Consider the following 17,456-nt stretch of genomic DNA (forward strand, 5'->3'; position numbering starts at 1 on the left):
TTCTGGTCTATTATTCTGTTGTTGGACACCTTAGGTTGGTTCTATAACTTAGCTGTTTTGAATAGAAATATGATAAACACTGTCTTAAATCCATCCAAACTACTGAACCTGTGTCTCACCTGTTATCCCTTTGAAAACCCAGTATGCCCATTTTTGTGTTCACTCTAGATTCCTAGAGATTTAAGGACTACATTTTATATATTATACATGCATACTAACTTCTCATATTATCCTCCTCCTTCTCTCACTCTCCCCTTTTAGAAACAAGCCTTCTGTGGTTTTCAAAATAAATACCAATTTTACTGACAGCTTCTATATTTATCTCCTCCACAAGACAGATCCCTGCCATTGTGCATTCCTGCAATCTGGCATTTGATATAAGGAGGCCATCCTCCCTTTTACAGAACTTGAACCCCCACACTGTAAAAATTGCTCTGCCTCTCCTAAGACTGGGAGACTTTGAACATATTGATAGAGTGTTCAGTGAGTTGTGGCCAAGTCCATTCTCAAGCCTCATGAAGTACACACTAAAACTATATGAATGTGTTTAAGAAAATTGTTATTGTAAAGGTTTTTCCCTGAGGCCTTCAGGTAGTGAGTCAGAAGCAAGAATACTGCCCACATCATTATGCCCATCCCAGTGCTTCTATATCTTGGCTGTTTGCTTCCATCATCCCAAGGACTTTTTTTCCTGATTTCTTCTATCATTTTATAATTTCATACATGTAAACAGTATATTTTGATCCTATCTACCCCTACCCCTCCCTTTAGGATATTGTAGAAGCCCTTGAAGCTCAGGACAGGCCAATTTCAGCTGAGTCCCTGGGCTTTGACTTAAGGGGTCTTAAAGCCTCTCAGGAGACTCCATTGGCAGACAGGTTGGGAACCCTCATCTGAACTTACTTGGAGTCTTATCTGGGTTTGAAGTGGATTGAAAAGAGTCATGGTCTTTTTTCCAACATAAGAAGAAGTTGAAATTAAGTTAAGTTGCCAAACTTCCTCAAAACCAGCCTATCTTTTCTATGTTCAAATAGTCCCTAAGGAAGAGCTGCTGATCTAAGTTACCCTGTAATTAACTGATTCACATCTCCTCCTAATAGGGTTCTTTTGTCCAGTCCTGTACAGCTGAATTTTGCTTCTAAACCTACAAAATCTGGTTAAGGAACCACATGCAAATCACTGGGTTTTAATATTAATATAAACAATAACTTTTCTTTATTCAAGTGCTTTAACTAGGCATAATGGTACGCCTGCCCACTGGATGTAACCCCATTGAATATGAGGGCTGGCCTGGTATGAGTACTTTCTAGAGGCCCCTAGCTAATGTGATGTCCCCTCTACCTTCAGTCAATAAAAGCTTTTCAATACCATGATTGGGTCTTTGATGCTGTTAAATGCAAGTGTGTGCTCCTGTATTGGATGAAACTAATTCTTGTACCAGGGACTGACTCTGTTATTTATTAGACTTCGTTTTCTTTGTTACATTTTCTTTGCCACCAACTGTAAACCAAGTCTGCCTCATCCACTGTGACAACCACAGTGGTGAAAATGATTTTCACTAGCTTACTTTGACATCTACAAACCATAGTGAGTCTTTTATGAATGCAAGTTTATTTCATGCTAACAACCAACAGAAGAGTTAGTGTATTTATCCTGGTTTCTCAGATGAAAAAAAAACAAACAAACAAACAAAAAACACTCAGTTGGATAAAGTTTGCTCACCAAGGTAACATAGTTAATAAATGAAAAACTAGAAGATCCAAACCTAGAATGTTGAATTTTCAAAACCTAAGCTGTTGAACAAGAGTTGTGGAGACCACGGAGGGGGAAATACGGGACCCGCTATGGTGCCTCCCTCCAGAAAATGGTGAAGAAAATTGAAATCAGCCAACACGCCAAATACACCTGCTCCTTCTGGGGCAAGACCAAGATGAAGAGACGGGCCGTTGGCATCTGGCACTGTGGTTCCTGCATGAAAACAGTGGCTGGTGGAGTCTGGACCTACAACATGACTTCAGCTGTCACAGTGAAGTCTGCCATCAGAAGACTGAAGGAACTAAAAGACCAGTAGAAGCATACCGTTTGAGACCTGCCCATGCTCTAATAAATGGGTTAATTTACGTTTGAAAAAATAAACAGAGTTGTGGAGACCAGATTTTTTTTAAAGGAATGCTTTAAATATAAATGTAGGACCAACATTCATTTGTATCTTCCCATTTTTCCATTCACTGTATCTTCACCAGCCTTTTCCTTAACCACCACTGGCACATAGATTACTGACAATCTAAGACAATTGGGTGTCTTGCCAAGTATTACTCTTGAAGTCTAGGGTGTTTGCTCTCTACTTTAAGATGAACTGTCATCTTCAATTTTTAGACTCTGTTCAAATGTCAAACAATTCTCTGGGAAGCTTGGACTAAGCTCCTGTGTCTGTTAATTTGTCTGTCCTCTGTGTTTTTAAAGTCCTTGGTCAATACTCCATTACAGATTCATCACTTACTAGCTAGCAACTACTGGGGCTTTAATTAACCTCGCTTAGCCTCAGTTTTCCCATCTACACAAAGGATGACAGTCAACGAAACCATCTTGAAAGCTTATGAGTATGAAAGAATATAATTCATTTGTGGTGGTTTGAATGACAATGGTTCCATAGGCTCATATGTGTGAATACTTGGTACTCAGTTTGTGGAACTGTTAGAGAAGGATTAGGAGGTGTTGGAGGAGGTGTGTTACTGGGCGGGGGAGGGGGGAGCTTTGAGGTTTCAAAAACCTATGCCATTCCCAGTTAGCTCTCCTTGCCTCCTGATACTGTCTTAAGATATAAACTCTCAGCTACTGCTCCAGAACTGTGCTTGCCTGTCTGCTGCAATGCTCCCTGCCATGATGGTCATGGACTCTAATCCTCTGGAATTATGAGCCCCAAATTAAGCACTTACTCTTATAAGTTGCATTGGTCATGTTCATTATCATAGCAATAGAAAAATAACTAAGACAGAATACAAGGTACTGAACTTCATATTACAGTGTAAGAATTTGAAAAATGTTAACTATGCCATTCTATTTCATCTTACTGTACTAAAGCTTGTGTCATTGTAGGTTCACTTCTCAGGACTGTGAACTTCCCAGCTCTGGGTTCTTGGCCAGATTTACAATACCAGACATGTGTTTTTCCTCCTATGGAGCAGACCTTAAATTCAAACAGAATGTGGCTCATTATTCTCAAAACATTTGGGCCATTATTGCCTTCACGGCATATCTTGCCATGCATGTTATTATTGTAGCTTGCAGGGTTGCTGACTTTTCTCCCTGAGCAGCCTGCCTAGCACCTTCTGGTACTATGAAAGCTAGCCAGCAGGGAAGAAGCTTCCTAGTCATGTTCTCAAACTTTTAAAAATATTTTCTCCTGCTAGAAGATTGCTTTGTAGGAGGGTGGGCATGATGATCTGCAATTTGTATTTCTAGGTTTTGCCAAGTGCTTAGCCCAGAATGGAAGCCTGTGAGCTCATGCATGTTGCTCAACTCCTCCATTCCAAAAGAGAAGCCCCACATAAGCCTGAAATGGGGCTTAAGTATAAAAGTGATTGATGTAGAGGTTCTTTAATAAATGTCATCCTCTGTTGTTATTTACTTTTAGAAACGCAATAGCTCCGTTCAGGACACAGGCAGACATTTTAGCATGACTGGTTTTTTTTTATTTTATAATTTAATTTCATTTCATTTCACATATCAGCCACAGATTCCCTTGTTCTCCCCCCTCCCGCCTCCCCCCCCCCCCCCGCCCCGCCTTCCTCCCAGCACACCCCCCATTCCCATCTCCTCCAGGGCAAAGACTCCCCTGAGGATTGAGTTCAACCTGGTAGATTCAGTCCAGGTAGGTCCAGTCCCCTCCTCCCAGGCTGAGCCAAGTGTCCCTGTATAAGCCCCAGGTTTCAAACAGCCAACTCATGCACTGAGTACAGGACCCGGTCCCACTGCCTGGATGCCTCCCCAACAGATCAAGCTAATCAACTGTCTCACTTATCCAGAGAGCCTGATCCAGTTGGGGGCTCCTCACTGAGACTATGGTAAGTCACTACTGCCCATGCTGCTGGCTCATTGACCACAGATAGCCCTCTGTGTGATGGGCCCTGATTCCTGCAGCTCTGTAAGAGCCAGGCTCTCAGAGAAACCTGTAAGTCACCTGCCGTGCTTCCTCAACAAGGAAGAACACTTCCCTGAGTGGGTTCTGTTCATCCTGACTTTTGGCCGACCATCTGTTTGAAGGCTTGGGACATGATAATTGCAGGATAAATGAGGTACCTTCCTATAGATATCAGTGATCTAATGACAGCAAATGCCAAAGCATGACTGACAGTATGCCTACTAACCTTCATTACAAGGAGAACCCGCAGATCCTAGTGCAGCAGAGGTGAAGGAGAAAAATAAAAGAGCATTAATTTAATTTGAAATAGAGGCAAAGTCAAATACTTTTTTCTGGAAGAATCCAACTTGGCTATTCCTCCGCTGATTCAGGCTTCAGGGGAAAAAATCTATACTTGTTCCACCCCCTCATCACCTCCCATTCACTTCTGAACTCGATGATGTCTTTTTCTAGTATCTGATGGAAGGGTTTGGCAAAGACTGCCTTTCCAGAAAAAAAAATCATTACTGGGAAATATATGTAAGTCTTGCTTTGCCTAAAAAGGCGATTCACCAGACTGCAGCATGCCCTGTGATGAATGGCTTCCAGTTACCTACAAATTCAGAAAAGGGGAAATATGAAATTCTAGGTCTTTTATTGTAAGTGATGTAACTCATGTGTTTCATATATCAATAATTATCTGTGACTTTGCTTGGGTAATTATATCTTTTTATATCTCTAGCTACTCATCATTCATCACTAGAATGCACCTGTCTGCAGATGTCGACATACAAAGGGTCAAAACTGACTTCAACACTTTACTTCAACCTTTTCTTTAAAGGACCTTAGCTTATTTTCAAAAATTTAATTATGTATATATGGGGTAGGAGATTTTTTAAAGAAGATTTTTTTTTTTTGGTTTTTCGAGACAGGGTTTCTCTGTGTAGCTTTGTGCCTTTCCTGGAACTCGCTTTGGAGACCAGGCTGGCCTTGAACTCACAGAGATCCGCCTGGCTCTGCCTCCCGAGTTTAAAGAAGATTTTTAGAAGAATTTTCTATAAATTAGCAGACAGGTTGAAAAAAGTACAAGGGAATTTACAACATGCAGAATAATCAACTAGTTGTATAGAATAAAATAGGCCTTGTGTTTCTTGATTTTAGAACCTAACATAAAATGCACCAGTTAAAGCCATGTAATATTGCATTGGGGGGGAATGTAAACCAAAGGATGGAGAATTTGGAGATAAAACTCTTTCAATAGCTTGTGGTAATCTCATTTTCATACATTGAGTAAGATGAACCTGACAGAAAAGGGTTCAATCTGTATGTTTTCATGGCATTTTGGAAAAATATGCAAGTACAGAAATCATTTGTTTGGGCTCTGGTAGTGGTAGAGAGTCGACAGGAAAGAACATGGGTAACTTTCTAGGGTTGTGGGGTTGTTTTATATTTTGATTTTATATTTTATACCTCTGTGTTTATTAATAAGATCCCATCAAACCTCATACCAAAAAGACTGTTTCCATACATAAATTATTCCTGAAGGAGCATACTGAGTTTAATTATTTGACCAATATTACCAATATATGGAAGAGCCTCAGTTTACACCATGGGTGACTTGGCCTTTACCACTGACAGACTGAGGAACATTTACCTGATAGGAAATTTGTTCTGGTGGATGATTTAATTGCACTCCCAAGTTCCAGACTCTCCCAGTCTAATACCTCACATGCTAAATGTGTTGAACTGACTTCTTCAGTTATATGTGTAGTTCTCCTTTGGATTATTATTTTATTTCAAAACAAAGAATCGTGTGTATTCTAGTCTTGATCTACTCAGTGACTAGATGACTGTGAACCCCAGTTTCTGTGAAATACAGATAATCCTAAAGATACTAAAATATTGTGAGAATAAGAGCCATGTACATATAAAGGATTCACCCAAGTTCTGGGCATGGGCAAGCATGTGAGCAGCATTAACTGTAACAATGTTCTTGCTTAGCAGAAGGAATGGGAACAGAGTGAAGGGGTGGAGGAGTCGGGGAGAGGCAGAAGAAAGAGAAAGAAGGAAAGGAAAAGCAGAAGCATGTGGTTAGAATAATGAGCTTTTAGCCAAGCCTTTCAGGGAGGTTTCCCAAGCATCTTTTCCTTTAATTTACATAGTTCCTATCCTCAATGCAATTAATGAATATGATAAGTCTCAGTCTGAAAGCGACTTTTAATCCTTTCCTCTACCCCAAGGCAAATGCTCCGGAAGCCACTTCCTCTGTTCCCTTTGCTGGCCCTTTGCTCAAACTTCTGACCTCTTTTCTACATTAGCTAAACTCCTCCTCACCCCTTAACGAAAGGGCTTGACCACTGCTGTACCACCTCGACAGCTCTGATGTGTGGAAGAGAGCCCTTTGTCCTCTGCCTGCCAAATGGATGTTTCAACCCAATTAGATAATGTTGGAACTGGATGTAAAACTCAAATAGACTACAGAGATGCTCTATTTTGTAAGTTATATCTGAAAAAGCCCACTGATTTTTCTCCAGTTAATTTAACTGTCCATATTTCAATTCCATAGAATATAGCCACTGGAACACCAGTCCAGAGAAAGCAGCATACATAGAAGTTCATTTTCAGTATGGTTGATCTTTTAAAGTTTAATAGTCAATAAATACAAGCGCGAAGTGACAGCTGTGTCATTACAAATGTAAACACACCCATAACCTTACCCAGAGGCAATTTTAAACAATCTTGGAAACACCTCCTACTTTTATTATGCCTGGATTATTCTCATGCAACTTACCTTTCACTTTCATTTATTATTTCCTATCTAGGCACCAGGGCCATCCAGGCAAGGTACCAAAATACTTATTTCAAAAGCCAGCAGGATGGCTCAGTGGGTAAAATTGATTGCTGACAAGTCTGATGACTCCAGTTCGATCTCCATAATCCACATGGTGGAAGGAAAGAACTGCAATAATTATCTCTAATGAAACATGCTTTTAAAATCATAATAAAGAGAGGGAAAATATAACTTTCATATAATTTTCTATATAAGAAAATCCAGCTCCAACTAGCATTTTATGTGTCATGAATTACCATTTTCCCTGGCTTCCTAAGTCCTAGACGTGCTTAAACTGGTGATCTATCAAGTGTGAGACTCTGGGCACAGGTAATCCTGAGAGGAAGAGCCAACCCCTCCCAAACAAGGAGTATGTTCCATTCCCCCAATGATCCATTTCCCTAGTCACACAGTCCAGGTCACTTTTGGTGTTTTCTTTGTGACATGGTGCTTTTGATTATATAGACTTCTATCAGTTTGCTGTGCCTTTGTTCTGTGAAAGTGTGATAAGAATAAGGGAAGAATCAGTTTCCTCATGCATAGTGCCAGGAGGTGGGTTAGAAATTCCTCAAATGAACATCTGAAGTTCTGGATGAGTGCTAAGTGAGATGCCCTCTAGAAGGTTGACCTTCTGTGTCTCTCTGGTCATGGTGCTTCTCTGGTCAAATATCCTTGCCCCCTTTCAGGAGGAACTTCAATGTCCTTTTAGTATGTTGAAATTTTGTTAATGTGTTCATGTGTGTGCTGGTGCACATGTTCATGTGTGTGGGCACACAGGTGTATATGAGTGTGGACACTAACAGTCTACTGCGAGTGTCATTGTCGAGCCCCAGGGATTTACCTGTCTCCACTTACAGAGCTCTGTCATTAGAATTGAGTACCCGCATGCCCGTCCTTTTATGTGGGCAACTTGGGGCCTCATGTTTACAAGGCAAGTGTTTTACTGGTTGCAGTATCACTACCAGGCCATCACGTTGGCATTTTTATCTTGATAAAATACAGGGCGGTGTGTTAGCTGCCTTCCTTGCTGGTGTGACTGAACACGTGACAGAAGTGACTTCAGGGAGGAAGGATTTATTTTGGTTCATGGTTTAGAGGGCACAGCCTGCCCTAGCAGAGAAGGCATGAGGGGAGGACAAAACCAGCTCCTATTCAGAACAGTGGCAGCTTATAGCTTGGTTGCTGACATCTCAACCAATCAGAGAACAAAGACAACTCCAGACAGAAACAGCCAAAGTATAACCCTCAAGGGTCCAACCCAGGATCCTCCTCCTGCCAACTCCTCCAGTTGCACCACAAGCTGAGGACTGAATGTCACAGACACGTGAGATTGTGGGGGACTTACCATATTAGAGCCATAATGTGAAGTTTGGAGTGTAAGTGTCCCGTACAGGCCCAGGTGCTGAAGACTTGTTCTGAAGCCTCACACTACTGTGGGATGCTAGAGCCTTTCAGAAGCAGGACCCAGAAGAAGTGGAGTCACTGAGGGCACACCCTTGAATAGGACAGCAAGACCTCAGTCTCTTTCTCTTTCTCTTTTTTACTTGACCACACAAGCAGATTTTCTCTGCCATACCATATTTTTCTTTTCTTGCACCATGATAGGCCCAAAAGCAGCAAGGAAAAGTGATTATTGGTTGACACCACAAAACCGTGAGCCAGGATAAACCTTATTTTTCTCCATCACTTCTTTATCTCAGGCATTTGTTACAGTCAGAGAAACCTGAATGACATGGAAAATGTTGGCATAATTCAACCTTTGCTTGCAGGAAGTAAGCTTCATAATGTGTTAATTACTTATGCTGAGTGGGAAGCTGTAAGGTGAACTGCGTCTATTTTAAGTAAAGTAGGTGGTTTAAATGACTACATTTCAAATAAAATTTCACTTCAGTAGTTCTCTAAATCTTTCTCTAAATGTTTCCATTATGGTTGGTAAAATAGACTAATAAACAGCTCTCCCTAAGGCTGATCATGCTCTGAGAAGAAATGAGAAGCCATCCTGAGGGTCTGGGATGTTACTATTTATTTTAGAAGTTTATAAACATTATCTTCTTTTAAGTGTGCATTTGAGAACCATCAGATTTTCATTCTCTCAGAGAAACCAAGGAACTCATAACAGCTTATCTACCACCACACCATCTTCCCACTAATCTACTAGCCAAAGACTGCATTAATAGTTCATATTCTGTGCTTTTATACACATCATGCCAACATATCTTCCATGTTTATTATAGTATTAAGCCATCATATAAGTTGAGCAGTTTAGATTACACAGTGATAACTCTCTCCCTTTTGTTGTTAATGCCCCCCACATTCCAGTGGAAGATCACACATCCAAGAATATTTGGACGGCACTAATTGGTCTTGTTGGGTTTTGAAAATGAAACAAAAAGAACACAAAGTTGTGTGGATAATGGTGGAGACTGGATCTGGGAAAAGTAGGCAAAGGGATAGTGAATATGATCAAGACTCTCAAAAAACTAATAAAAAATTTTAACAACAGCTTCAGGTTGTTGTTTACCCAGAAAATTACCTGTGAAAAGCAGCTTAGAGTAAAAGTGAGAACAAGTTTAGTTTGTTGTCAGGAAATGTCTAGACTACAGAATTCCGTATACTGTGCCTGTGAGATGACTCAGTAGGTAAAGGTGCTTGCCAAGGCTGATGACTTTAGGCTCCACATGGGAAGGAGAGAACCTGACTCCTACAAGTTGTCCTATTAGCATGCAATGGGTGTATGTGCTCTCTCTCTCTCTCTCTCTCTCTCTCTCTCTCTCTCTCTCTCTCTCTCTCTCTCTCAACCTTCTCCCCTCTCTTTCCCTTTCCTCCCTCTCTCCTTCCCTCTCCCTCCCTCTCCTTCTTCCTCTCTGTCTTTCTCTCCCTCTCCGTCTGTCTATCTCTATCTGTCTCTGTCTGTCTGTCTATCTATCTATCTATCTATCTATCTATCTATCTATCTATCTTGGCAGAGTTTCTCACTAGCCTGGAATTTACTGAGCAGGCTGTTCAGTGAACCCCAGAAATCCTGCCTTATTTGCTTCCCCACTGTTGTGATTACAATTGCACACCGCCACACCTGGATTTTAACAGACTCTTGATCTAACTGAGGTCTCCGTGCTTTTAAGGCAAGTACTGACTATGCCACCTCCTGAACTCCCACGTAAACAAAATACTATATGACATAAAATGATATGATATTAATTATAGTAATGATTTATGTACCAAATAGTGTATCAAAATATTTATAGCTTCTGGATCAGAATTTTGAATGAAGTGGGTTTTTGTCAAATGACTGAAATTTTACCAGTTATCTAGAGAAAGCCCAAAGCTAAAAGTTGTAGTCTACTCAGAGAAGACACAAGGTAAAAGCTAGGAATGGGGCACAGGAGAGGTCTGTACATTGGACAATTAAATCCAGTCACCTGTAGCAGGCAAAGCAGATGCATTAACAGTAGCAACAGAAAGGGAGAGAGTGGAATGGAGCCAGAGCCAAAGGAGCAGAGCTGGTGATCACACAGAACAAAGCACACTGTTGTTCCCTGCACACTCGTTTTAGAAGCTCTGACAACAACCCTGTTCTAGAAGTGATAGAAGTTGACTTTGGCAATGAAGTCAGTTATTCAAGACCCTAAAATAAAAATATGCTAGAAATATTGTTCAGGGTCAAAATTTTCCCTCTGAAACCCAGATTTCCTTTGCTCCAATTTATTATTGGATAGGGAGCCATTTGGTCATCTTCCCAATTATCTGTGCTTAATTCACTTCTGTGAGGGAAGATGAATCTTTGGCATCTAGTTTTCAGTTTCTCTCATTTTGCTGAGAGCACAAAGCCAGTGCTCTGATTATAACCTTTTTGATGCCTTTTAACTGGAAAGACACATTTGCACAGAAGCCCGCATCCATAGTCGGCTGTGTAGCACACCCATTTGGTGCATTCTCACTTCCAGCTTTCTTTTCTCTTATCTAGGCATCCTTGTTATGGTCCACTCTTTGCCCTTAGGTAAAGTCATATGGATAGAAACTCTTTCAACCCACTTGAGCATTTGGGGATTGGGGAAATTCCCTGATGGTACCAAACGATGTCTGAATGGATAGTTTAGACTAGCAAGGCAGATTATATTTCACAAAGGCTCAGATCTCTCATGGAAGTATAAATGAAACCAGAGTCTTTATGTGAATAAACATCTAAACATCTGTGTCCATGTCCCAATAAAACTTCATAGAGCCTGTTATTTGAAATAAAACAACTTATGCAATTCTTTTTTTTTTTTCTGAGCTGAGAATTGAACCCAGGACCTTGTGCTTACTAGTCAAGCACTCTACCACTGAGCTAAATTCCCAACCTAAACTTATGCAATTCTTATGACTTGTTTAAAGATGTAAAATCATTCTTAATTCACAGGCTGTACAGAAGCAGGCAGTGAGCTTCATGCTCTCCTGCTCTGAACCACACAGCACCGAGCTGCTTTTCTCAAGGGTGAATCATTGGAGCCTCCAAGCCAGCTGTTTCCCTACATTCCAGAATAATTGTTCCTAGCTCCCAATTTCCCAGCTCTTGATTACCTATAGAAGTCCTATACACTGTGATAATTTCAATTTCCTTGCATTTCTGCAACCCTTCCCCTGGGCATCCCAGGATGAGGAAAGGTGTCTCAGTCAATTACCAAGCTAGTGTCTAATCTAGAGCAAGAGTATTGTTTTCTCTTGGTAAAATTTCATTATTTAAACATGTCAGTCTTTGAAGAGATTTTCTAATTAAACTAATTTAAACAACTAACATGGAATTGTTAAATAACATATTTGAATTTCATTCAAATGATTTTTCAAATACTTCATTCTATTTTTTACTTCTTGGGAATGTGTTCAAACAAGAAGATAATATTGGCCAGTAAATCACAAGACAGACAAACGTGTGAATTCAGATCCTGACAATTACACGCTAGTGCCTGAGGTTGTGGGTACCACACATTCTTTTTATTCACTCAGCAAATATTTGCACATACCAGGCATTATCCTGAAGTGAGCGATTTTTTTTACATCTATATTGAGAAACAGCAAGAACTAGAACATTTTCGAGAGCCACAGGGGCAAACAAGAGTCATTTACTTCATCATGTGTGATATTCTTAACATCTGTCACTTGTGCTACCTGACCATGGAATACAAGCAAGTATAGGATTAAATGTGCTTTGCATGCTCTAAATGGTGTGGAATCCAACCCATGGGATTTGTAAAACAAGATGGTGAGCCACGCTGAAGTTTTGTTATCAAGACTAAACGAAATATCATATATAGGAATTAGCATAATTCTCAGGACATACCAAATCCTTATCAGAGGATAGGTTTGCTTTTTGTTCAATTTGTTTCTTACTGATAAATTTATGTCTTCCCAGAAACATTGTAGCAATTTTCTACTACAACATTTCTTGATCATACTTAGCATTGAACTAAATTTATTTCTTAGTCATACTTTACACTTACTAAATAAGCAGTATGTTCTCATGGCTATACTTCACACTGTGGGCAAAACAGAGGTATGTAAAAGAATGTCCTTCCTGTGACTTTTTTTTGGTCAAACATCTATTACTACTATTATGATGCAGCTTGAAAAGACACTCTTGTGAAAATTATATTACTGGTGCTTGTTGACTGATTTTGTAATTGGTTTTTTTTTGTGTCTATTTAGATACGACTGGTGATGGCGTTCACTTCAGTTCTGAATTGCTCAGTGGACTGTGGATTGAGTGAACCATATCCTTTCCCATCATGATACACAACAGAAAGGCTCTCCACTTGTAGGTATTTTTTATTCAGCTTTATTTATGTGATTATGTAATTGAGATCTGTTTTTAAAGTATAAATTTATAATGAAAATTGTCCAGCAGGTTGATAGTATGAAATGTGATTGTAATTAGTCTCTCAGTTTCAATCCATTGTAAGATGAAGGCATACCCTAAACTACACCTGCATTAAATATGAATAAATCAGTAGGGTGCTGTGATAGCTGATCTTGGTTGTCAACCTGACACATCTGGGGAGATGAAAAGCTCAATTGAGGAACTGCCTCCATCACATTGGCCTATGGGCATATCCGTGGGATATTTTTATGATTAATATGATGTCCGAGGGTTCAGCCCACTGTGGGTGGTACCATTCCTAGGCAGGCAGACTTAGGCTGTATAAAAAAGCTAGCAATCCAGTGGACAGCATTCCTCCATGGTCTCTGCTTCAGTTCCTGCCTCAAGATTCCTGCCTTGAGTTCTTTCCTTGGATTCCCTAGATGATAGACTATAACTTATAAACCAGATAAACCCTTTCCTTTCTCAGACTGCTTTTAGTCAACTTTTGTCATAGCAACAGAGCCTCAAGCTAGGAAATTTAGCTCTGTTAACTGAATATAAAAAGCCATTGGAAAATTTCAGTATCTTCTGGTTCTTTATTACCATATAACTACAACTGAGATAAGTCTGCCTTTTAGCTAGTTTAATACTCTGAAGTAGTTTAATTTTATTCCAACAAGACATTCATGTGCTTCTACTCACCCACATCCTATTGATAACTGGTGGATTGTATCTACGGTGTTGTAAGAGGGAAATTGTACTCTGAGGACTATAATTGTAGTTTTGGCTTCATTTATCATCCAATTAGTCTGCTATTCTCCAAGCTCTGAATTTCTCTGAAAAATGAAAGAATCATAAAATAATAATTTCTTCTTCACCTAAATTCCTAAGACTACTCTGATAGTCAAATGAAGGAATGAATATGAAATTTTGATTTAGCTGTAAGACTCAAGTTTTAGGGGCAGGAGATGTTGCTTAGATAGTGGAGTGCTTACCTACCATAAACAAGGCCATGGGTACCATTCCCCGCACTACCTAGACTGGCATCATAAGGCATGCCTGAAATCCCAGCACTATGGAGGTGGAGGCAGAAGAACCATGTATTCAAAGTCATCCTAGGCTGTGTAGTGAGTTCAGGACCAACTGAGACTACATAAGATCCTATCTCAAAAAAAAAAAAAAAGAAAGAAAGAAAGAAAAGAAAAGAAAACTAGGAAAGAAGGAAACAAAACAACAAAATGAGTTTTATTTGCTGCTAATTTACAAGTGGGGAGAGGGAAAGAGTTGTAACCACCATGTTTTAAAATATTTAAAATAAGGGCTGGAGAGATGGCTCAGCCGTTAAAGGCTAGGCTCACAACCAAAATAAAATAATAGAGCTTCATATTTTGTATATTACCCACCTAAAAGATACATTATTAAAGGCACAATTTGTGATCCATATTCATTTCATGCATATGAGAAAATACATAAAAATATGAGTTTTTCAATGTCAAGAAAATGCCAGAGAAAAACACTCAAAAGAGCAAAGATTTAGTTTTTTCAATTTTTTTGAGATTATGATATAATTACATCATTTTCCCTTCCCTGTCTTCCCTCCAAACCCTCTTTTGTACTCCTTGCTCTCTTTCAAACTCATGGCCTCTTTTTCTTTAATTTTTGTTATGTACATGTATTGTGTGTGTGTTCCCAAATATATATAAATACCATCTTCTCTCTTTGTATAATGTTACTCATATGTATATGTTTTCAGAAATGGCCACTTGACGGAAAATCTCTGAGGTCGTTTAGCCCCATTACTGTGTGTCTTTGAGGGGGTGGCCAAACAAAGTTGCTCACCTTGTGACTGAGAAAGCATTTAGCCTCTCCAACCTTTAGTGTTCCTGTGTGTGTAATGGAACTGGTAATAAGACACTTTAACTTATCACACAGTGTGGACTGTAGAAGTTAATATAAATAGGCAAGTAGTTCACTGGTCCTGTTAGAGAGGGCTTAGTGATCAGTGTTTGGGGAATATGGAATTATCATCAGGGGAGCAGTCCCTAAGATCGGAAAGCTCCAAAGTCCTGTGCTCATTGACTGTAGAACCTAGAATGATCACTGAATCTTTTGATATCTCCATTTCTGAGAAATAAGACGGAGATAATTGCATTCTACTCCATGATGCTTTTGTTAAGATGACTTAAGCCAGCCTCTGAGGAATACTCACAGCTACAGCCTTAACTAGAAATTTTAAAGATATAATAAAAAATTATAACATAGTATGATTTTCAAGTAGAAATCAGATCTCTTGACTTTGAAAGTGTTCTTGCTATATACTATTTTTAGGAGATTTTAAGAAAGCTGTAACGGATTACATGATTTCTTTTCTTTGATGTGTAAATCTTAAATTTTATTATTTATATAAGTATGGGAACACAAGTACCATAGTGTCCCCATAGTGGAGTCCGTTTTCTCCTTCTACCATGTGTGTCCCACAGATCAAGGTCAAGTCTTTAGTCTTGGTATGAACCTTTACCTGCTGCACCATCTCATCCATCTTACATATTGAGTTTTTGTTTATTCTTTTTAAGATAGCAAGTAATATAAATCAAGTTACAAATTGCAAACATACCTTGAATATACCATCACATATAAAAAAAATAAAATTGAGCCAGGCATGGTGGTGCATGCCTGGAACCCCAGCATATTAGGGAGGCTGAGGCAAAGGGACTTCCAGGCCAGCCTAGATTACATAGAGATTATCAGGTTAGCCAGGACTATATTTTAGAACTGTATGTCAGAAGACTGATAAGGTCTGGTGTGATCACTCAGTGGGTGAAGGCACTTGTGGCCAGACCTAGGGAACTGAGTTCATTCCCAAAAACCTACACAATGAAAGGAGAAAACTGATTCCCAGAAGTTGTCCTCTGACCTTTGTAAATATGTTGAGGAACATTGGCCTGTACACATATCACACACACACACACACACACACACACACACACACACACACACACACACACACACGAAAAGTGATATACAGAAAGACAGATGAGTGATAGATGTATGCCTATCAGAGGTTGTAAGCAGGAGAGTCATGTTTTCTTTTTTATTAAGTTTGGGTTGTTACCACACTTCAAATTGTTCATTTATTTTCTTCTTCAGGAGAGGAAAAAGGGAAGAAAGGAGGTAAAATGTAGACCACATCACAAAACTAAGGGGAAAGAGGGCTTAAACTTTCACTTTCCTAATCACACACTCAGCATCGGATATTAAATGTGTCTTGTTATGAACAAACATCCAATATTGTCCTCTGGGCTTGCATTGGATAAAATTCAGTAGTTCATAATGGGTGGCATTTTCCAAATGAGTCATGATTTGTTCCCAAGGTGGGAAGTGCTGATAACGAGGGTGGTAACAGAGCCAAGCTCGTGAACCCACGCTTTGTGTCCATGTCTGTAGTTCAGCAGTTGCCAACCTGAAGACTCTCACTCACGCCAGAAAGCCATGGCCTGTCCCCCGCACATGTTAATTATAAACCACCTGAAACAGCCAAACAGTGTTTGGTTTTGTCACCTCTGGATCCACCCACATTAGCAGCCAGAGAGTTTCACATGTAAATTCCATCTGACTTTTAATTCAGGTCATGAGGTTATCTGTGGCTTCTGTGTGTGCTCTGTCCTTCTTGTTTGTTTTTTCAGTAGTGTTTTCCATGAAGAGAGCTGTGGTGGTTGTGGAGGAAGCTGCTGAGAATAATGACTCTGGGGGTAGTCCTACGCACCATGGCCATAGCATGTGGCCACTGCTTCACTATCTCTAAGAAGGGACCGTGTAAAGAGATATCATTGGTCTACTTTCCCTACTCCCTGTCCCTCTCCACATTTACTGTCTCTTAGTGTTCAAAGCATTCACATTTTACTGCCTCATTAGACATTAGGCTATAAGGAAAAGAATAAGTGGGGTCATTAGTTTGGAATACCAGCCTTATTAAATAGAGTCTCGTGCCTTCCTATTTATTTTTACTGTTTTATTGGCCATTCTATTTGTGATGTTTTCCCTAAAGTTTATTTGTGACTTTAGAAGTTTCCCTCTGTTTAAATTAAATTGATTAAATTGGGTTTCAATCTAATACTTGTTTTTTTTTTTAAAAAAAAGCATTTCTAAAAACACACACAAAAAAAATCAATGAAATGTGTCATTCAGTGTAGAAATGGACAGAGCTCAGTGAAGACATGGGGCGTTCAGACTTTGAACTCTAATGTAAATTGGAGACAGAAAGTAAATAAAATCTTTGTCAGTAGGATTTAAAGAATTGGTTGAAAAGATGTAGACATAATTAAGCATAGTGTTATCATGGGAGAGGAAAGGGAAGATGGCATAGTGTTATCATGGGAGAGGCAAGATGAGTCTCTTAATGTGAGAACCTACTAAGTGGCTGGATATGTGGCTCAGACTGTAGAATACTTGCCTAGCATGTGTCACTCCTTGGGTTCAATCTCCAGCATGGTATGTGATTACCTGGAAGGTAGAAACAGGAGGATCAGAAGTTCAAGATCACCCTCAATTTCATAGCCAGTTCTAGGACAGCCTAAATGAACCTCCTGATAGTAGAACTGACAAGCTCTGCATTCCCTGAAAGGTATATGGGGAGCTCAAGTGTAGGCTGTCAATCTTTTTTGCCTCTTTGC

The 17,456-nt window shown here is 39.6% G+C and overlaps 1 protein-coding gene across 17 annotated transcripts in view; it reads left to right on the forward strand.

Moving 5' to 3' along the window:
* The window catches only part of Chrm3 (cholinergic receptor muscarinic 3), a 474,104-nt gene that overhangs the window by 116,477 nt on the left and 340,171 nt on the right, over positions 1 to 17,456 (forward strand). For 15 of the 17 annotated variants that reach the window (XR_008215740.1, XR_008215738.1, XR_008215739.1 and 12 more), the window contains exon 1: positions 12,631 to 12,741. Coding sequence is in view for 2 of the 17 variants with exons in the window: in XM_052728161.1 (XP_052584121.1) it covers positions 12,713 to 12,741 (29 nt within the window). In the remaining 15 variants the exon portion in view is untranslated. Of the gene's footprint in view, positions 1 to 12,630; positions 12,742 to 17,456 lie in introns of those variants that run through there. The other 2 variants (XM_052728161.1, XM_052728162.1) reach the window with 1 other exon arrangement.

The sequence above is a fragment of the Peromyscus californicus genome, unplaced genomic scaffold, assembly GCF_007827085.1.
Source record: "Peromyscus californicus insignis strain IS unplaced genomic scaffold, ASM782708v3 Scaffold_8__1_contigs__length_139910024, whole genome shotgun sequence".
Taxonomy (NCBI): Eukaryota; Metazoa; Chordata; class Mammalia; order Rodentia; family Cricetidae; genus Peromyscus; species Peromyscus californicus.